Here is a 20,868-nt window from a genome sequence, read left to right as displayed (position 1 = left end):
TCTACCCTAGGAACCGCTCCAGCTCAAAGAATTCCTTTCAACTTCAACCATTTTCAAAGTTCCACAAATTTTTCCCCATATGCTATTATGTTAGCTTGCTTCATCTTTATCATTATTATGTATGCGTACGCGATCTTGTCGCATCGCACTTGCTTTTTTTTCTCCTCCGCTTCGATCATTTTCCGCTCAATCTTGTTACAATTTTACAAAATCATTTTCCCCGAATTGTTGCGCCGCTGATGCTGATGATGCCTAGCAATCGTCCTCCCGTTGCACTACCTTAACGACACCGACAACCGAGTCAAAACATTGCACCGCGCTTGGTCAAAGATTGACGCGGACGATGGCAGTGTGCAGCATGGAGTGACCTGAGAATGTCATACCGCCGCATTTGCTTCCCCACCCCATATTGGACGCGGTTCCGTCGGTCGGCATTGGCGTTTCTTTTTTACATGATCGACACACAAAAAAGACCAGAAATGATCACAATAATTACAGCCGTTGTCTCCTTTTCATTTTGGGCAATTTTTGGGCGAAACCCATCGCAAAGGAGCGTAAATGGGTTTCAATTCAGCGAGCGACTCCTTCTACACTTGCCCCACGGTACCCCCTTTTCCCACGTTCCTTGCAGCCCGATTGAAAATCCCTTCCCGCGATCGCTCGATCTCCCCGCTATGCGTCTCTGATCGTTCCTGTGTGTATGTGTGTTTGTATGTGTGTGTGTGCGTATTTCCCTTCCCTTCCTTCCCCAAAAGGGTACAGTGCGGTGGGAAGCGAGGGGTGAGAGGGTTGAAGGAGGAAGGGAGGGAGATAGGAGGACGAGTCGGATGGGGGTTAGACGCGTGTTGTGGGACAGCTGAAGCAGGCGCTATAGGTAAATTGCACAGTATTAAAAATACTTGTGTGCATACCCCTCCCCTTTACAGTACCGTACACTGGCGCAACTGCGTTATGGAGTAGAGAGAGAGTGTCCTGCTTCCTGCCTCCGGCACAAGGCTCTCGGTTGTTGATTCGCGATCCGCGACTGTCTTTTGCTGCTGTTACTGCTGCCGCTGCTGCTGTTTTGGTCCCGGAGGTAACGCTGGCGTGAAGACGGTTTGAAAGTGATGAAAGTCCAGTGGATACGGTCCCTCCGGCGATAGTTCGACGAACCGCGTTGGCCCTGTAGCAAGATTAATGGAAGCGCAGTGCTGGTGCAACCGCGCCACCCTTGTGTGTATACGGGCCTCCAGGTCCCATATGTTATACCCGGCCTGCTCGCACCACCGTCCAGCAGGGGGGCAACTTTGCACGCTTCCTATCCCATTCTCGACCAGGTTTCCTCTCTGGTTTCCTTCATTTTTGTTCAAGTCGCTTTTCGCTCAAGTTCCACCAGTGGGTTCCCCGCGCGATGCCTTCTGCACAGTCCGCTCCACCGGTGGGTTCCCACAAGGATCCGAACCCGTCCGATTTGCAATCATCTTCTCTCCGGTATTTTCCATTGAGCCGGACACACGGCGGATGCTGGTGTGGTGCAAGCGAGAAGCAAAACCAACGACAGATACAAAAACATGAAACGAGAGACGGTTTGCCGTTCTGATGAAATATTCATCTTACGGCAAAGAGATGGTCCGCGCGAAGGCGCATGAGATGGAAATTGAAGACGGCAAGATACGTAGAGAAAGAGAGCAAAACTTGGAGCAAAGCGCCAGGAGTGTGGCAGTGAACTAAAATGCATATTCGGACCCGATAGTAAGGGTTGTTTTTCTTTTTTTTTTTTTTTTTGGAGAGGATAGCAAATATGTGGGGACACGAGAAATCGGCCCACGACGAAAAACCAAAACCGTTGGACACGCCGCGTTCGGCAAGACAAAGCGAGACGGCCGCACAACAACACACACGGTGCGCCAGTGCGAAACCTTTTCCCATCCGAGTGGTCCGACACGAAGGCGAGCGAAATGCAGACGTGCAAAATATCATCGATAACCAGTACTATTAGCGACGATTAAAGGGGAATGTCTTCGCTCAAGACACCCGGTGGAATTTACCCGAAAGAACCCCACGCGGACGTTGCGGTCAGTGTTTGTCGGAGACTGGACTGCTCCTAGCAGGGGCTACTGGAACCTCCGGGCTGGAGGGATGGACTGGAGGCTCTGTATATGCTGACAAACTTTCAAATTGGTAGCCGTACATCAATCGATTGAATCGAGCTGGTTTAAGACGATGGTGTGACGTTAACGTTTGCCGATGTTGTCTCCTACGGTCCCGGTTCCTGTTTCGGTGCGTGAACCAAAGGCCCCTAATCAAGATGATTGGATTTACCGGATATATTTCTATTGTGTCTAGTCGTAAGAATACACGTTCAGGATATAGTAGATATGTTCGTATAGAATAAAAGTTCCTGATACGATCTGCTAGGGTTTTTTTGAGGATTTGTCATTGACTGATTGAAGCAAATTCTAGCAAATCCTCAAGGATTGCCCAAGTACTTTCCAAAACATCCAAGATGCCTTAATAATTCAACATGAGATAGTTAAATTCATACAATAAATAACAACAATGGGTTTTTTTATGCTGTGAAAATATAAAATGTTCTTCCTTTTCCCATGAACCCGTCTGATCATTCCAGTTTTACAGTCTATTCAACATTTCTATTGGTTAGAACACACCATTCCATAACGCAATTGCAGCGCGTTAAGCGTTCTTATTTGTTCCGGTAGCTAATTTCATAGCCACTACCGTAGACGCCTTCTTTCCAAACGATATTGCCCATTATGTTGCCCGCTTAAGCCTCCGTTCGTCAGGGCCGTCCATTTCATTGTGATCTTCCCAAGAGGATCGCCCCATCAACGGGATCCTCGTGCCCCTTTTTTTCCCCCCCGGTCACTCTAATCATTCACATTCACAGCGCTAACCCCCAGCAGAACTTTCTTCCTTCCATTCCACCCTACCCACCCCATCACCGTCCGTGTTCAGAGCGCTGTAGTGCCGAAGAGGAATAAATCACCATTTGCCGTGAGCCCAAATCGTTCGGGGTTCGTCGCTTAAGTCTTTCGTCCTACGACCACAGCGAGACGGCGGACACGGTGCAGCATTAAATGAACCAAAAATTTCTCTACATTTTATGTCTCCTTTCATCAGTTCATCTGCTCATCGTTCGTTGGCCCTAATACCGCCTTATCATTGTGTTGTGCTGCAGCAGCATCAGCAACAGCAGCAGTACCACTTCTGCAATGAAACATCGAAACCGTTTTATGCTCCGTTGCTGGTAGTCTCTCATTCGGGCCCTATTTTTCTCCCGTTGCTCTTCTGGCGATATGCTTCTCTTTAGTTTGCATCGCAACATCTCTCCCTCTCGCGCTCTTTCAACCCTTAACTCATCTCACGATCGTGTGGCTGGACCTGCTCCACGCACGCACACAGGTGTACGGTTCGGTACTTTAGTGCGCCTGAAACGAACCCCTTAGACCAGTGTAGATCTTTCTGTCCAGCGTGCGTAGATGTATGGTGTAGACACTGCTTACCATGCGAAGCGACTGTGCCCACACCGATCCACCGATCTCCGAGGGAAGTCGACTCGGGTTAGGATTGTGAGAAAGAAAGAAAAGTAAAGCATGAACCAGCGTAGATTTCAATTTTCCTTCTGTATGGGTGTGCACATAAGTTCCCAGCCCGTACACAAGATTACCACCGGACGCAAGAAAACCCCCACCCTCCGGGCCCTTCAACTCTCCCCTACCGCTCAATCCACCCCTAACATTAGCTAGCAGCATCAAGGAAAGAGGGATCGCGAACGATCCCAAGAGAAAAGCGCCATCGGTACACCGTTCACGGACCACGCCAAAAGCCCCGATGTGCGACCGCGACAGACAATGCGGTCGGTGTTTTGCGCGAGAGGCCTGACTGCTTCTCGAGGGCGCTGCGCCATCGCCGTACATGCGATGCTCAATCGTCCAAGGCATTCACACCAGCACAAGAACCGGCCGCGCTCGCTCAGTTAGCGGGCCGCTTCACGAGCGTATGCTTTTATGTTTCTCCACTTTTTAGGTTCTTTAGTCTTTTAACTATATCGTTGGAGCATTGACGTGTAAGATCGTCGCGATTTTCGGCGTGATTCTTAGTTGGCTTAGTGTTTATTTTTCCTGCGTTGTTGTTTTGTTTTTTTTTTTTTTTTGTACTGTTGTTGTACTTGGTTCGTTCCATTCATCTTGTTTACTTATGCGCGGTTTTGGGCTACAGAAAAACCCTTTGTTACCGTGGTACCTTTCGGACGGGCTGTTAGTGTTGTGCACACCTTGGGGGTTTACGGGAGTGGTGATGATGGTGATGATGATGATGAGTAACCCGTTCGAACGAGTGATATTCAATGGGCACACTCGGTGCCAGTGAGACTTTCTTTGCGAGTGTGTAATTGTGTGTGCGATTGCAAGCGGCTACCTTCCAAAACGGCACACGAACGGGCAGCGAGTGATTGGTTTTGTTGTTACGAACAGTAATAAGTAACAGTTTGTGAATGTTTGCTGTGACTCACGGGCACGCCAGGCACAAAATGATACGCGCGACAAGAAGATTTTGGTTGGAAGCGCAATACGAACGTTTACCGAGAGCATAACATGTCGCGCTAGCCAGTGCAAAGATGGGTTGTGAATGAAGTTACCATGGCAAACATGCATACTGAGATGTGCAATTGCCTTTTGGACAATATCTCAACATTTGGTAATGCTCCCAACAGGAATGAAGTGATTTGCGAACACCATTCAAAGCGTTGATCCAGCGCCAAGAAAACTAACCCTTCAAGAAGGAACAGTAATGACCTGTTTGACCGTTCTTTTATGACAAAATGTTTTTGAACTCCGCCGTCCTTTAAATATAATATATGCATGCGACGGTGAGTGCAAGAAGTCACGGTCGATGCAATTGGTGGAGGGTAAAGAGAGAACACACAGCAACAACAACAACAACAACAACAGCAAAAACTACTCCTGCGAGTACCAGCATACTTTATAAACATGAACCAGGCGACTTTTTGATGTGTGCAGTGTGCTTTTCCGTACTCGATCATTCGCTCCCCACACCGTTCCACCGTTCGCGCTGTCTCGCTTGTACTTTTTTTTTTGTTGTCTTTCATTTCGGTGCGCCTTGTTTCATGATGGACAACACTTATGCAAAGCAGTTTAATACTTGCAAATAAATAAGGAAGAGAGAGCACACACAACAACAGACAGAAAAAACAACCCTTCACGGGCAACCAGCCGCGGGTAGCCTGGCGACAAGCCGCGTAGTGTCCGAACCGATGGCGCAGGCGCAGGCGAAACGCGAGAGAAGAATTCAATAAAAATAAAGTGACCATCTGCATGGAAATAAAATTTCTACCCTCACAAACCCACCTGCAACGTATACATACATACGCGCAGTGCACACACACAGACAGAGGCCGCAGCAAAACCGCAGTGAAACGTGCGGCAGCAAATACGCGATCGCGAATCGCACGCCCACATGCACAGGCGCGATCCATTGGGAATAGGGGTGGAAGGGAGGAGGGGGTGGGAGGGGGTAGGAAGGGAGGAGGTCCCTGTTGCGAACCCGTCATCGGGTATATCGGGCGCGTTTCGCGAAAATCTCCCCATGCAGGAGAGTGTTCTGCTGGTGGAAGCTGGTTGGTGTTGTTGCTGATTCACATTTTAACCGTTCCATTTTTACGGCCTCTTTCGCGAAGGCTCGCACAAGACGCCGTTAGCGGCAGCAGCAGCAGCAGCAGCAACAGCAGCAGCAACACCAACAACCAGTGGACAGCATCCAAGAGGTGGCCGCAAAGAAGATTGGCGAAAGAAAGCATGGTTGCGCGGTGACAGATGGAAAGAGAGACAAGAGTGGGCTCGCACGGCCGTCCACAAACTCCAACATCCTGCACACAACCTGGTGGAGCGAAAGAAAGCGTCTATATCGAACGAACCTGGACCAGTGTGTGGAGTTTGGTGAAAGAATGAACTCGAACGAGAAAATATGAAAGCAGCAAAAAAGGCGACAGCATACATACATAGCCATGCACACACCGCGACAGAGTTCGCGAACCGAGTGAAGATTTCTTTCTTGCGAATTTAATTTATGTAAATACCCGCCGATATATATAATTCAATTAGTCGGCGGAAGAATGCTGAACACTGCAGCAATCGGGCTACCACGACCACAAACGCTCGGTCGCTTGCGGATGGGGCCCGCAAACAATGTTGATGTTTTATTTTTATTTTTGGTGGTTTTATACTTTTGCTCTAAACCGTTATCAATGATCTTGGCTGCTTGTGAAGTTTTGACGGAAAAAACAACAAACAAACACAAAAAAACATAACACCGTTGACGAATGTGGGGTTCGTCACTTACAAAACCGATCGTTCAAGTCCTTTGTTTATAGCTGCGCTCTCCGCTCACAGCTCAACGCAACGTGCGCAAACGTATTCCTTCCGTGTGCGTGTGTGTGTGTTTGTGTGTGTGCGTGTTTTTTTTACTTCTCTAAACAAGGCCTGAGAAATCACATAACGCCATTGGTTCCCCCCGGAGTGGCTTCTCGTTAATTCGGTCAAATCGAAAATCAAAGGCAAAACACCACACACCACACCACGCTTAACCTCAATAACTCATCCAGACTCATTGGTTTCGTGATTCCGAAACCGTGCGCGCGCGCGCGCCAGCGGTGTGGTGCGCGTTAGCGATAAAAAGATTGATCAACTTCTGTCGCACTAAAAACACATCGCTTGATTAAACAATAATAATTACCTCTAATGTTTTTATTTCCTCACGTTCTTGTCCTGTTTTGGTTTTCCTCTTCTGCTTCGCGCTTCTCCGGGTTCCCGGGGGGAGGGGGAGGGAGAGCGGGCACGCAGGGGTAGCTTTTGCCTACTATTTCCTTTCTCTTTTTCGGGCTCGTCTGCTTTTCGCTTTCCATGTACCGTTTTTCCCTCCCCGGGTTTCGGACTGGTACTGACTTCATCAGAATTTGTTACGACTTTAAAGGAAATTAATATTCATCTTGTCTCTGTTTCTCCCGTTTGCGGACGCTGTCCGGTTGAGCCGGTTGGCCGAGAGGCGGAGAGGCGCTCGGTACGGGCGGGTAGTTCGACGTCCGGTTGATCCGGACGAGAGCACCCGGGTGGAGAGCCGAGAGCAAATAAAATCTGGGAAAGCAATAAAATATTCCGACTTGATTGAACTGCTTTTATCTGTGCATTTCAGCTACGATTCGCTTGTACGCTTTGTTTCGTTTGGAAGCTGCTTGTGATGCTTGCTGCTGCCATGGGCACTTTTAATTCATCTCCAGGGTTTTGTTGTTGTTGTTGTTGTTGCCCTTGTTCTTTTCCCCGTCTAGCACCACCGAGTTGCTGCCGATCGGTTCGAACACTATCGATCGAGATCGGTATTATCCTCAATGCTTTCTTCCTCCACGAAACTGTAACGCAAAGGACATGAAAAGATACGGTTTTCGGTACAGACGGTTGCTTTTTGTTATGATGCGCTTGATTGAACTGTAGAATGACTAGTTTGGATTCGTTGTTCGGCGCACCGTAAGAATAAAACATCTCCGAGTGGGCCCCGAGGGAAGACAGAGGGGAAGAAGCAACAGCAACAATAACGAACAAAAAAAAACATTGTAAAATGCTTTAAGTAAACACCGGAAGCGACCAACGAAACTTTCGGGCCACTTGGTAGCATAATTAGGGGCCACTCAAGTGCTAAGAAGATAATTCTTCCCTTCCTTTCGAGAAACAAAAACACTCATCATGCTTTTACAAGTCCGCATTGAATGATTCTTATTCCGCCAACAAGAACCATAGAATCGTAGCTCCGAAATGAGACCTTTGTTTCGGAGTTTCTTCGGCACTTGAGACTATTTTTTTTTTCAATCCACAACTAAGCAAACTGTGGCACACTTTGAACAAGTGAGTCGAAAGTTTGGCTTTATTGAATGATAGCAACCATCACTAAATATTATATTAACACACCCAGGATATAGCAAAACGAACGGTTTGGGAAGTGTTTATGATTGTGCCTACGCGAAAGTAAAATCAACCAAGCGACAACACCTATTCTGGCCGATTTTGTGTGATGTTGATCCCGGCAGAAGTTCATCTTCTGAATGAACTAATAAACCCAACATTCAGAAACGGTACACCGGATACCAATCGTCGGAATCAGCTTGGGCTCGTGCGCGGTTAGCACATTAGCACAAAGGGCATCGACTTAGCACCGCGAAAGCACCGAAACGTAAACCAACCTGACCATACGTGTAGGAGACAACCGTGTACGCAGGAACAGAAATCGTCATCGAAAACCCGTCAACATTCACTACTCCCACGAGAGCTCGTAACGGAGTTGTCGGTTGTGTCTTCTGGTTCACCCTTCCCCCCCTCTTGTGCGTGCTTTTTTGGCCGGTCGGGTTCCAGGGTTTGGGGTTTTCGGGTTACAAATTGGAAACCATTTTCACCCACTGCAAAAATGATGGTCTACCCGGAGGAACCAATCTGGTCCATTCCACACATTCCGGCACTGTACGATGATGGCGATTATGGTGGTAAGCGTTAGACAAAGTTTTGAGTTATCTTTTCTATAGCACTGCATTGCTAGATACGTGTTTCGTCGCTATCCTATTTTTTTTTTATTCGCTATCGGCCAGCTCTATTTTAAGTGTGGCGCACAATGTAAACACAGAAATTCACTTAAGTGTTCGCTAAACGTTTTCCTAATCGTTTCGTTCCCGTATCTGCTTATCTTGCTTTCAGTGAACGTCGTGGAGGCACTGCAGGAGTTTTGGCAAATGAAAGCAGCGCGAGGTGCCGACCTTAAAAATGGTGCTCTAGTGATATACGAATCCATACCGTCCACCAGCCAACCGTACGTGTGCTATGTAACCCTGCCCGGTGGAAGCTGTTTCGGAAGTTTTCAGGTATTGTAGAATGTTTTTGTGAACTTCCCTACATAAACAATTAGACATTAGAAAGAATGTTCGAGTTCAAGCGGAACTAGAATTCTGCATTTCTGAATTAAAGTTGGACGAGTTAGATCTGGAACACTCCTCTGGGATCTTGTAACCGAAAATCGATTCTGGTAATAGCCTTTCTAGAATGAAGAATGTATTACAAAAACTAAGCTATGAAAGGAGTCGGTTTCAACTTACAAAACTTCCAGGTATTGAAAAGAATTCTAGATCTACCTCAGTACACTCTAGTTCAACTCGAAAAAAATCCTGGAACTCCTCTATGTCTATGTCAGTTGAACTCAAAAACCCTTTTAGATCACATTGTTACCTTTTACTTATCGCTCTTTTCTTCTTCAATTGACAGAATTGCCCCACGAAAGCAGAAGCTCGGCGAAGCTCCGCGAAGATAGCTTTAATGAATTCCGTATTCAACGAACACCCGTCCCGGCGTATCAGTGATGATTTTATCGAGAAAGCCGTCACTGAAGCACGCGCATCCTTCAAAGGTGAACAGAACCAAGAGGACGATGGTCCCGATACCGGCATAGGCGCATTCAGGTAGCTCTCATCGCAGTTGCACGCGTTCTATATTCATCGCTATACCTTTCTCATTTACCATGTATCTAACACGATGTCGCAATTTGTTTTCTTGTCGGGCATACATCGTTTCGCGTAGATTTATGCTGGAAACTAACAAAGGTCGCACCATGCTGGAGTTCCAGGAGCTGATGACCGTGTTCCAGCTGCTCCACTGGAACGGTTCGCTCAAGGCGATGCGCGAACGGCAATGCTCGCGACAGGAGGTGGTCGCCCACTACTCCAACCGATCTCTGGACGACGAGATGCGCCAACAGATGGCGCTCGACTGGATTGAGCGGGAGCACGAAAATCCGGGCCTGCTCAGCCGGGAGCTGGCTATAGCCGAGAGAGAACTAGAGACTGCCCGTTTGGCGGGACGGGAACTGCGGTTCCCAAAGGAGAAGAAAGACATCCTGCAAATGGCGCACAACCAGCTTACCGGGGGCAGTAACATCAACAGTTGAAGCTGAGCGAGAAGCAGCCATCGATTCTGATCCCCGTCCTTCCTCCCCACCCCCGTACGTAGACGGCCGGTCGCGCATCAAACATGCAGCAAAATAATTATAAACCTTTTTTTTTTTGTTAGGCTTTTGTTTAATTTTATGAACTTCTTTAACGGCTGGTCGCGTCGCTCGGTGGCGTGGCTAGCGTTCGCTTGCGTAAAATTTGCCAATCACAAGCAGACGCGCTGTGGTGCGCAACAGGCAATGCCCTGTACGCCGATTCTGCTGCTTAATACGATTTGTTATTGTTTTTGCACGATCGATTACGTTTATTGTTTCGAACGCGCAAATGTTTATCTTGTATCACAATAAGCTGTGCTACGCTAGATGCGACTCCACCATACAATTGTTAGGCATTGCAGCATGATCGACACGTGTCCCAAAACACATACGTATTCGCGATGCAACGGTCGATAGTTGCGCTATGTTAAGGACATGCTGGAATAGGCGATCCATTCCTCTAGCATCATTAACTTTATTTGTTCTCATCTCTTTGGCTAATAAGATTCTTCAATCTCTTATCAATCGTAGAGTAGAATTTTCCATACAAACTTTCCCAACCGATCAGTGCACGTGTGTGCTTAAATGAGTTCCGTTTCCGTTCCATGTCTTCTGTTCTCATACATCATTCCTTCTACTGTAACTAATCGGCAGCATTCTCTAGCGACTTGTACATAAACAGTGAGCACAATCATATATAGAGTCAGTACGGACAACGGCGGAATCGTTTCAATCGGTACAGCGTTTCCGATCATAGAAGTTAGTTGAACTGTAAGGACAGAGCAGCACACAAACAAAAGCATGCGCATGTGTGGGTCGGGTGTGTATGTGTGTGAGAGAGCGAGACAGAGAGAGAGAGAGAGAGAGTAAGAGAACGAAATGCATGTGTAAACGAATTTTATACCTTTTCATACGTTTTGTGCAACGCGATTTGAATCGGTTTATTATTTTTTCTAATTATTATACTCCCCTACAAGGTACACTATGCAGACTGGCTTTTATATTATTTTATTCTTTCCCTTTAAAGCAAAACAAAACGAGAGAAAAACGAAAACATTGTTGTTGATTGCGCTAATCATATGCATGTTTTGCAAGTAATAAACAAAATGTGATTTTATAAATTCGACAAGATTAGGTAAAAATGTGCAAAAAACGCAAAATTTATTATTATTTTTTTCGTCATGACGCTATTTATTTAAACGAAACAAAAAAGACAAATCAAAAGGCGGTTTTATTTACAACTAAACGTTGGCTAAGGCTAGGTAAAGGAATTTTTATTATTTTATTCGAGCGAAAAGCAAAACAAACAAAACACAAAAACTTTCGGCCAAATTTTAATCTTAATTGAAAGGGAACGTGTAAGTCGACGGTGTTAAAATGAAGCGGTAGACAAAAAAGGAAGAGAGTAAGAGAAAAGAAAAACACAAAAAAAACAAATGAAATTAAAACTCTAATAAAACAAATCTAAACGAAGAAATTGTGATTCTTATGTTTAACTAAATTTAATATTATATGTTTAATGCGGCAAAAAAAAAACAGAACGAAACGGCATTCAACCAGTAAATGGTAAAAAGGGATTAAGGAAACAAAGCTATGAAAAGATGCAAACTAACACCACTTTAGGCACAAATGACCCATTCGATCTGTGTTCATGAAGGGAAAATCGGTTGACATTAGTTGCTAGCAGCAGCAGTACAACCTTCCTGCAATAATTGTACAACAAAACCGGCGCCGATTGTGTCGCGTTGAGGGTTTTTTTAAGAATTCATTTTTATTCCTGCTTCCATAAATTCCGCCAGCCCTTTAACACTCATCAATGCACATCACACGTTGTGCGCCAAAACTAACATTACAGAGCGAAGATCAACACTAAAACACCCTAATATGCTCCGTGATGTATTTTGTTTACAGCAAACAATCGCGAACGCAGCAGACAGACACGGATTGTAAAGAGCTCCCTGTAGCGTGACAAATAAATGAATTTTAATACGAATACGATTTGCCGCTTGGTTTTGGTTTTCACGTTCTAAGGTTTGTATTCATCTGTACAGTCATTAAAAGCGGTTTTGTACATTTTGTATCAGCGTAAGCGTGGTGCTAATCGTTGTGAATGCAACAACGTGGTGAGTACTCTAGCGCTAGTGATGTGACCACTGCCAAAAGGCCTCGAATAGCTGAAATGTATTGAGATTACCTCATTGATCTTGGTTTTTCAAACTCTAACAAGTAGCAGTAATGTCATGGTCCGAATGGAAGTGTTTTCGTCCGGCTTCAACCTTCCAAATAGATTTAAATCGCAATACCAACTAAAATTGCCTAGCAACCAATGTCTTGCAGAATCCAATGCAAATGACGTTTGATTGCTATGGAGTATCGATTCGTCCAAGAGTTCTCCAAATACAGTGTTAGAATACAATTCGCCTGACGGGAAGGAATTGCATTAGAAATTGAAATTAAATTTAGGCACCTCTTCCAACAATACTTACACCAATGGAACTGAGAAAAATGTGCCCAATAAGAAATATGCAATAAATGAAGCGATATGAAAATTCAAAATTGGGGAATGGTTATTCCCTTCATGGTTATTCATTGCGGAAATAAATGTATTATTGCGAGGATGTCTTATGTTTTGTTACAACCCTTAAAACAAAGGAAACTTCAAAAGGGAGGCTCATCTATCTAACGATAGATGATGTACTTGTTTTCCAATGAGTTCGTTCTTATCGGTGTACCACTCGTTGGACTCATGGAAAACGATGTCCATCTCACAATCGTAACTATCAAACAGTTTGATCTGTTTGGCTCATCAAACCAACTGACCAGCCAGTTTCTGGCCAGACCATGCCGGAACACGTCAACACTTTCTAGAAAGATGATTAACAGAGCAACCGCTTTTACAACAGAATGCAGCACTTTAACGACAGCAATGGAGGCGAATGGTGAATTAATTACTGCTGCTGCCTGATCGTGCAGTGATCGTTCCACGAATCATTCACACCGCCACCTTGTGTGCATTAATTGCAAAACAACAACATGAACGACTTCCGAAACCTCCGTTTGCATCGGCGACGTAGACCGATTCGGCGGCGGTAGGAATGGTTTGCACTTTTGCATCTGATTGCAATAAAATTCAATCAGCTCGATTCGCAAGTCTTTCCATTTATCAGCACCGGAGCTCCTATAGGGGATGAACCCAGCGTGGTGGTGTGGTGTACAAAAACACAAGCGGGAGAAAAGCAAACGTTTGGTAGCACATTAAATGTACATTTTGAGCACTTCCACATTCCGCAACAATCGTTCGTTCAATGTCTTCACTCGGGTCTCTTAACACATTGTGTAGAATCTTGACTCCCAAAACAAAACGAAAAAAAACACAGCAACACTCACGACGCACAGCTCTCGTTTCGTACTGCAGGAAACGTCGGCAGGAACGTAAAACGTGCCGACATTTGTCATTTCTGAGCTTCTACAATTTTCGTCTTGGTCGGCGTAAAAAAAAGAAACAATTGACCAACGAAAAACACACAAGCATTCATATGTGCTATTTAATTATCTACAGCTGGGAATGTTTTTGTGCGCTTTGCGGTCTTATTTTGTTTGATGCATCATATCAAATCCTCCCCCCACAAAATGCTAACGCTTGCTCTCCCGTAATGATTACTCAGGTATTTGAGCTTTAAAAAAATCGACCCGGTAAACCTTAACTTTGTGCAGAAAATTACGCAAAACAGTCCACTCGAACTGGACGACTAGCGATGGTTGGGAAATGTTTTAAATGTTTCCAAAATATAACATCAAGCAAATCGTGCGACAAAACCGGACGGTTGTCCATTTGCCCATTACTTGCAACTCCAAACGCAATCGGAAACTCGTACCACACCCCCCCTGCCGCAAACGACGATAACAAGCTCGGTTCCTTAAGGTTTGTGGCCGTGTGGCGTTGCAGCATCATGCAACACACCCAACCGACGCCGTTTTTATCCTGCTGTCCCTCAGTTTTCGGTTTGCCTCAGTTGTCGCTCATTTCACTCATTCTCTATCGTTTTGACTAGCCATCCACCGGGTCCCGTCCGCCAGTGGTACGCCGCATCGTCGGCGCTGAGACGCAATGCAACCAGCCACCAATCATCCTTTCAGCGCCCAACATCGCCAAGCACGATGGATGTGACCGCCACGCTATGCCGAACCGCGTTGTGCACGGGTGAAGAAGGAGCGGGCACTCACACACACACGCAGGAATTTCCTTCCCATTTTATACGCGGGTACAAGCGTTTGTGACGCGCGCAGCAGCAAAAAGGAGTCTTTGGCGTAATTTAAAATTTTAATTTTTATTCTTTACATTTTCGGGTTCGTTTCTTTCGGCCGACAACCCCAAGTCTCCGGCACGGTATCGATGCCCACGGTGCATGGCCCAGTACTGGGTGCATTGCAGGGGTTGGCGTTGGAGATTTTGGAACGCTACAAATTGGTTCTTTTTGTGATATAATATATATTTTTCCCCCAATAATATAAGTTGGGTACTTACAATACCCATAAAACCAGTTAGTTGAATTATTTAAAAAAATATTGAAGAATTTTTTTTATTAATTATCCTAAAATTTAATTTATTTTCAAAAACCCCTGTAGCATTCCGAGCATGATTCAATGACTCTACTAGCAGACATGAAGTACCCCGAGCATAACCGGCCATTGGTACGCTCTACCCCAAAAAAAAACGCAACAAAATTGGTCCGTGTCCGATTGTCCGATTCCCTCCCTGTTGTGTGAGCGAGTGTCATTTTGCTAAAATAAATAAATGTATCACGTTTAATTACCAAAGAGGTCGTGGCCCCTAAACATCCCCCTCCCCCGTCAAAACCCACCCCGCGGGGGGTCGGGGAAAAGGGGCTCGTCCTCGATGATCTCAATTGTCTTCCAAAATGGTCAATTTCGTCAACAAGTTTGCAGCACCGTCCGCTCGATCACGTCCTTATACAGCGCGGACAAGTGTAAAACAGCTCGCCGAGTGAACCTCGCGCACAATTTGTGAACTTGCCGTCCCGTACACTTGTGCGGACGACGTACCCGGCCGTGGCCGCACAAAATACGTGACCGAAGAAGCGAGGTCCGCCGGGAAGTGTGTCTTTGTTTCCTTCTTCGTACCGACCGTGTTGGAGGAGCAGCTGTGGAGGGAGTTCGGGAGGAACCGAAACTGAAGAAAAACAGTCCACAGCATTGCAAAAAAAAGGCTTTGCGCAGCGCACCGCACGCTACAGATGCAGGTTGCTTACTTTGGAACGCTGCGCGGTTGGGTCAGAATTTTCGTTGAATGATCTGTGGGAAAAGCCATCATTATTATTGGATGAAAAGCTCATTAACACATTTCAAGTTTTTTTTTTTTGCTCTCCCGCTGGTCTCCAAAAGCCAACTTTTTCATTAAAGATAACACGGGGTGAGAGGAGGAGAAGAAGAGAAAGAGAGAGAGTAAGAGAGTTTGGGGGGAAAGCTTTCGTTCCGCGGCAGAATACTTAATGCAATATTTTGTGTACGGGTTCTCCATTTTTTGCGTTTTCCCGTTGCACTCAGCCAACATGTGAGGATGCGTTTTAGGAAAAATGCTCCCTTAAACATGCAGTGCAGGACGACGAATTGAGCAATCCTGTCACGCACGTTTTCGGGAGAACCAGAGAGTTCAGCCACCTTTGTAACAGTAAACGCGTTTAACGTGTTTGCACACGCATGGAAAAACTGTAACCTTTCTCTTGATGAATATTCATGCTATCAAAATGGTTGGCTTTCATTTTGGCACACAGGATACAAAACTAGTTTTTCATCTGGGGGAGTCTTTTTGGGGAGAGAGAGAAATTAACAAAAAAAAAACCTTTACCGGCTATATCTGCCTATTTCTGACAACATTCCTTTTTAATTGCGGCGTACAACTCCCAATTCGCACAACTCCAATATGGTGGCCACAAGTTTTGTGGACTCAGTTTGGGGCTACGAATGGGATGGAGAAGATGGTTAACTATTTTTTGAACAAGTTTAAGAAGTTATTTTTGAATAATATGTGAACTATATCTTATTACATATATAAATAATGATCACATAATAAAGGAGAGGATCTTCCGAGAGAGGGAGGTGGAAACTTCGGAGACTATTTTCTATAAACTAATCCAGATCGCGTCATACCTTGACGAGATGGACATCATTATTTTACATTATTTTACATGAAGGTGATCGCACCTTACAAGACGACCAAAATTGGAACCCTCTTGGTCTATGTATCTTTATTATTAAGAAACAAATCAAACTTTCCTAACTCGCTTCAATGTTGCTTGTGCAGCAAAACAGAAAACCTCCTTCTTTGGTGTGCTTGCGGTGGTGTACAACTTCATCGTGACCTGCCAGGTGTACCCCTCCAACGGGAAGCTGGTGAAGAAGTTCAAATCAAACGCTGAATCCTTGAATAAGTACGTTGCCTGTAGGGCGAAACAGATCGAAACCGCAAGTTAGAAGTAAGCCCTTCCATGCACTACTACAATTTGTTGTACCGGTTGTATTGGACATTTCACAGTCGGCTCGACGCTTCGTACAAACGGGGACCAGAAGGAATTAGTGTCCGACAGGAAGGAACATATTTTGGGCACTTGCAGGGCATTATACCGTTGACAGTTTTGCAAATCCAGCGTACATCGATAGGCAATGAGCGTGAGCTGTTACATGAGAATAAATGCGACACATTAGTCCAGATGAAGGATCCACAGGCATCTCACCCCTCAGTTCGTTTACCTCCAGTGGGGGTCGAATTTCCTGCAGTACGGAAAAGTTCCCATAAAAGCGCACCACGTTGTTGCTCGACGAGAAGTTAGCCGGTACGGTAAATTTGATCAAGAACGAATCGGTTTTGTTGGTTTGACACGTTTTCGCTTTATCTATCACGAGTTCTTTATTTCTCTGCAAAAGGCGAAAGGGAAAATAAAGTCTTTTATATTCCCATTGTGAGAATTATCGTGTTTTGTGACGAATTCTTACCCTGCCTACTGCATTGGTGAGTGGCAAACCAATTGTTATAGCAACTGCCAATATGTAACACACGCAACAAGAGCGCATAATGATCAACTAATAAGGTTTAGCGGAGACTAAACAGAAATCGACTAAAACTTCACTAGTTATTCGTTAGAATTGGCATCAGTGGGCTCCATAAGGGCTGATACCATCTTTACCTGAGAGGCAGTGAGGCTTGCAATCCTCTCAATTAAATTTCATGTTTCATTACCTTCTATTTTGCTCATAGGGGATTGCTATTGATGGTAGAGAATAGATAAGTATATGTATTTTACGTTAACTTTACTTCCCGCTTTAAGCTTTAATTTAAACAATTAATTTTAGCATTTCCTTCAAAGGTCTAATTTGAAACGGTTGCTCTAAATAAGGGTTTAGAAAAATAGCTAATAAATACACCAAAGTCAAGGTTCAAGAGCTTGTTAAACTCAAAAAGCCATATGAATGGTCACAAGGAATGTGGTAAAGTTCATACGGAATTTACACGATATTTTTCTTCAATTCCGAAATAAATATCGCAGATGTAAAATTCAACAAGTTCCTATATGTGATTTGTTTTATTTCCCTTTTGTCCAACATTAAACATCATGCATAACTTTTCGAGCTATGATTTACGACGTAGCTTCCGTCGATGATGGGGGATGCTCCAACACCGTATCTATAATCCCAAGCTTTTGGGCTTCCTCTGGGCTAAGGAACGTATCACGTTCCATTTTGGAGTACAGCACATCCACTGCTGTCTTTGTGTGCTTGCCATAAATCTCGGTCAGCTGTTTCTTAAGCTTCAGGATCTCTTCCGCCTGGATTTGAATGTCGGTGGCTTGGCCCTGAGCTCCACCGGACGGTTGGTGGATCATGATGCGTGCATTCGGCAGTGAGTGGCGCATTCCAGGAGCTCCAGCTGCCAACAGCAGTGAACCCATCGAACATGCCTGACCTACACACCAGGTAGCTACCGGGGGCTTCACGTACTGCATCGTGTCGTAGATAGCCAACCCAGCCGTGACACTTCCTCCAGGCGAATTGATGTACATGTGGATCGGTTTGGTTCCATTTTCCGACTGTAGGAATAAAAGCTGCGCCACTATCAACGAACTCAAATCGTCATGTATTGGGCCCATTAGGCAGATGATGCGCTCTTTTAGCAGACGTGAAAATATATCATACGCTCGTTCACCTCTGCCGGTCTGTTCCACGACGATTGGCACAAGGTTCAGGAATGATTTGTTGGTCGTATGCAGATTGCGCTGAAAGAGAAACCAAACGAGTTGATCGATTGGAACAAAACGTTCTCAGGCTATCCACAGATACTTACTACGGAGGATAAAAGCGGCATGAATGATTTTATTATATTCATTGTAGATCTTACGATAATAAACACTGTCGATAGGAAAACAGATGCAAAAATGTAAACAAAATTTCGTAATCGCAACATTAAACATGGCCGATGACAGCGGCCATTGACTGTCAAACGCAGCTGCTGTCAGATTGGAAGGATTCGTCCTGACCTCGCATAGCGCAGCCAGTGGGACAAAGTGTCGGTGGTAGCAGCGTGCATTTCTTGTGATTTTTCATCCTAAAATATTGTGCTTTTTTGGAGGCAGAATCCGCAGTACCTGGCCTACAGGAAGCACTCTTCGGATGGTGTTGTGAGCAGTGAATAGGCACAAGATGATTGAACACGAACAGCCCAACATCACCGACACGGAGGTAAATATGCTGCGGAATGTACATCGACTCGGCGGTTCCACCCTTCCATTTGTCTAATTATGGTCATGTTTGGGTTTGCTTCCATTCTCCGTAGGTGATAGATCATGAAGAGTTTCTCGATCGCATCAAGAAAACGCTCTACTACGGTTCGTCCAAGGTGCGCTGCACCAAAATCAGCCGACCGCTGGCCGACTACGCAGCGGATGTGTTTTCTGAAACGCATCGCGGCCATTCCCTCAGTCGATTGAACTTTGCGACTGTCGGCAATCTATCCGTGACGCCATGCTCACTCATCCTGGCTATGATCTATCTCGATCGATTAAACGCCACCGATCCGACCTTTGTTCGCCGCATCACACCGTCGGAATTATTTATAGTATCAATGGTAAGTGCATAGTTCCCTGTAGTTGCTTGCGTAGTGCATTGATAGGGGCACACGTCGTACTCTGGGGGGGTGGCTTTTGCGTTGTGAATGTTTCACGCTTGGCTGCTTCACGCAAAGAAAGTTGCCATTTTCTCTTTAGACGCCTTACTTTCGCCTGATTTAGCGTTTGTTAGCGCCCAGACAAGCTATGGAACTGTTTTTAATGTGTTTATGGAATGATTTTTCAGATGGTCTCGACTAAATTCTATTGCGGTTACGATGAGGACATCTATCTAAGTGCCTGGGCCGAGTATGGAAATATGACTCCGGATCAAATGAAAACATTGGAACTAGAATTCTTGGACGCAATGGTAAATGTCACAAACACCGGGATGTAATCTTTTGCTTCTTCATGATTTAAATTCGATCCGTTTCAGAATTGGAATGCGTACGTCTCCAAGCGAGATTTCTTTGAAAAATTAAAGTCGGTTGAAAAGGTACTAGCAAAGCGGCAAGGTCTCACCCGTGGCTGGTTAACTTACACCGAGCTTATCAACTTTCTACCTTCCTTTGCGATGGCCAAACAGTTGATACACTATAGCACCGTGCTCGCTCTGAGCTATACCGCCAGCGTAATGACCATTGCTGGAGCCTTCCTGTTAGCTAGCAATCTACATCTCCCGGGAAACTTGCTGTACCGAGGAGGATCCACCAGTCTGAAAGGCAGTAACAACATTTCCAGCCACCGCACATTGTCTCAGCAAACCCGACTCGACAGTATGATCGACAGTTCCGCCACTGTCGATGATACAAACACTCTGGAAGACTGCATCTCGGATGGGACCCTTACCGCATCGCAGATAAATGCAACCCTCAAAGACTGTGAAGCGTCTTTTGCTTCCGGGCAGCAACAGACGCTACTCGAACGAAATTGGCATAGTACAAACCACCCAGAGGTTAATGTTTTCTCACCGTACCGTTACCGGAACATCCGCTTCATTTTCGATCCAGCCGGAGGTAATAATGTGGTACAACAGATAGATTTTATTCATTCCGAGCACGAGTCTAATCACGACCCGGAAAGAGGAACGAATTTCGAATCAGATGGCGACCCGATGGCGGAACTTAACGGCCCGGCTGGATCTCAAAATTGTTCGTACGATTGCTTCATTCCACTGATCGGCGGCAGTAAAAAATGGTGTCCAGAAGGAGAGCAAGAGAATTACGATGGTATCTATAAGCACTACAAGAAGACGTACGATGTTTTCAGTTCTCTGTTGAAATTTTTGTAATGAGCCCCTGAAGAAAAGGCTCTAGAAGTAGATAGACTAACACACAGAAACCACATACATAATAGATTTTGTTTCGTTTAAGGAAACTAAAAAATCAATCAATGGCTTAGCTGTATGAGCTATATCAGCTATTGGAACTCAAAATTGTTCAGAAATCTAATGTACCTTTTGATTCATTTCATTCCCGAATTTTTACAATTAACATTATTTCAAGCAAAACTAATTATTATAGTTTTTTTTATTTTACATTGAATAAAAACTACCAATTGTTTCTTTTCTCCTTTATTATTAAATCTGTTGAATGCTTTTTGCAATAAAGTTAATTATTCAAACGTAGATTGTGGTGATGAATGACTTTCATTATCCGAAACATAGACCTATCGGACGATTCGGATGTTGTGTTTACCAACAATTTTGATCAATCTATTGTAG

The 20,868-nt window shown here is 45.0% G+C and overlaps 4 protein-coding genes across 4 annotated transcripts; 2 read left to right on the top strand and 2 right to left on the bottom strand.

Annotated features, from left to right (window-relative positions):
• The first annotated feature begins 8,469 nt into the window (after positions 1–8,469).
• Positions 8,470–10,048, top strand: LOC128304221 (protein limb expression 1 homolog). The gene is made up of 4 exons (XM_053041382.1): positions 8,470–8,542; positions 8,751–8,914; positions 9,312–9,505; positions 9,624–10,048. Exons 1-4 carry the CDS (start codon positions 8,470–8,472, stop codon positions 9,988–9,990), a joined length of 798 nt encoding a protein of 265 aa, XP_052897342.1. The 3' UTR covers positions 9,991–10,048.
• Positions 10,049–16,313: 6,265 nt separating this feature from the next.
• Positions 16,314–17,118, bottom strand: LOC128300994 (uncharacterized). The gene is made up of 4 exons (XM_053037274.1): positions 17,041–17,118; positions 16,798–16,962; positions 16,560–16,721; positions 16,314–16,487 (listed from the first exon to the last, which is right to left on the bottom strand). Exons 1-4 carry the CDS (start codon positions 17,116–17,118, stop codon positions 16,314–16,316), a joined length of 579 nt encoding a protein of 192 aa, XP_052893234.1.
• Positions 17,119–17,622: 504 nt separating this feature from the next.
• Positions 17,623–18,452, bottom strand: LOC128300993 (ATP-dependent Clp protease proteolytic subunit, mitochondrial). Its single transcript, XM_053037273.1, has 2 exons — positions 18,386–18,452; positions 17,623–18,317 (listed from the first exon to the last, which is right to left on the bottom strand). Exons 1-2 carry the CDS (start codon positions 18,425–18,427, stop codon positions 17,682–17,684), a joined length of 678 nt encoding a protein of 225 aa, XP_052893233.1. The 5' UTR covers positions 18,428–18,452; the 3' UTR covers positions 17,623–17,681.
• A 153-nt stretch (positions 18,453–18,605) lies between these two features.
• Positions 18,606–20,766, top strand: LOC128300992 (uncharacterized). Its single transcript, XM_053037272.1, has 4 exons — positions 18,606–18,780; positions 18,875–19,165; positions 19,393–19,515; positions 19,582–20,766. The coding sequence occupies exons 1-4, from the start codon at positions 18,742–18,744 to the stop codon at positions 20,434–20,436; spliced, it is 1,308 nt and encodes a 435-aa protein (XP_052893232.1). The 5' UTR covers positions 18,606–18,741; the 3' UTR covers positions 20,437–20,766.
• Positions 20,767–20,868: the final 102 nt, after the last annotated feature.

Source organism: Anopheles moucheti, chromosome 3 (genome assembly GCF_943734755.1).
Source record: "Anopheles moucheti chromosome 3, idAnoMoucSN_F20_07, whole genome shotgun sequence".
In the NCBI taxonomy this organism is placed as follows: domain Eukaryota; kingdom Metazoa; phylum Arthropoda; class Insecta; order Diptera; family Culicidae; genus Anopheles; species Anopheles moucheti.
Note: the sequence above shows the minus strand (reverse complement) of the source record. Positions and strands in the feature narration are given on the sequence as shown.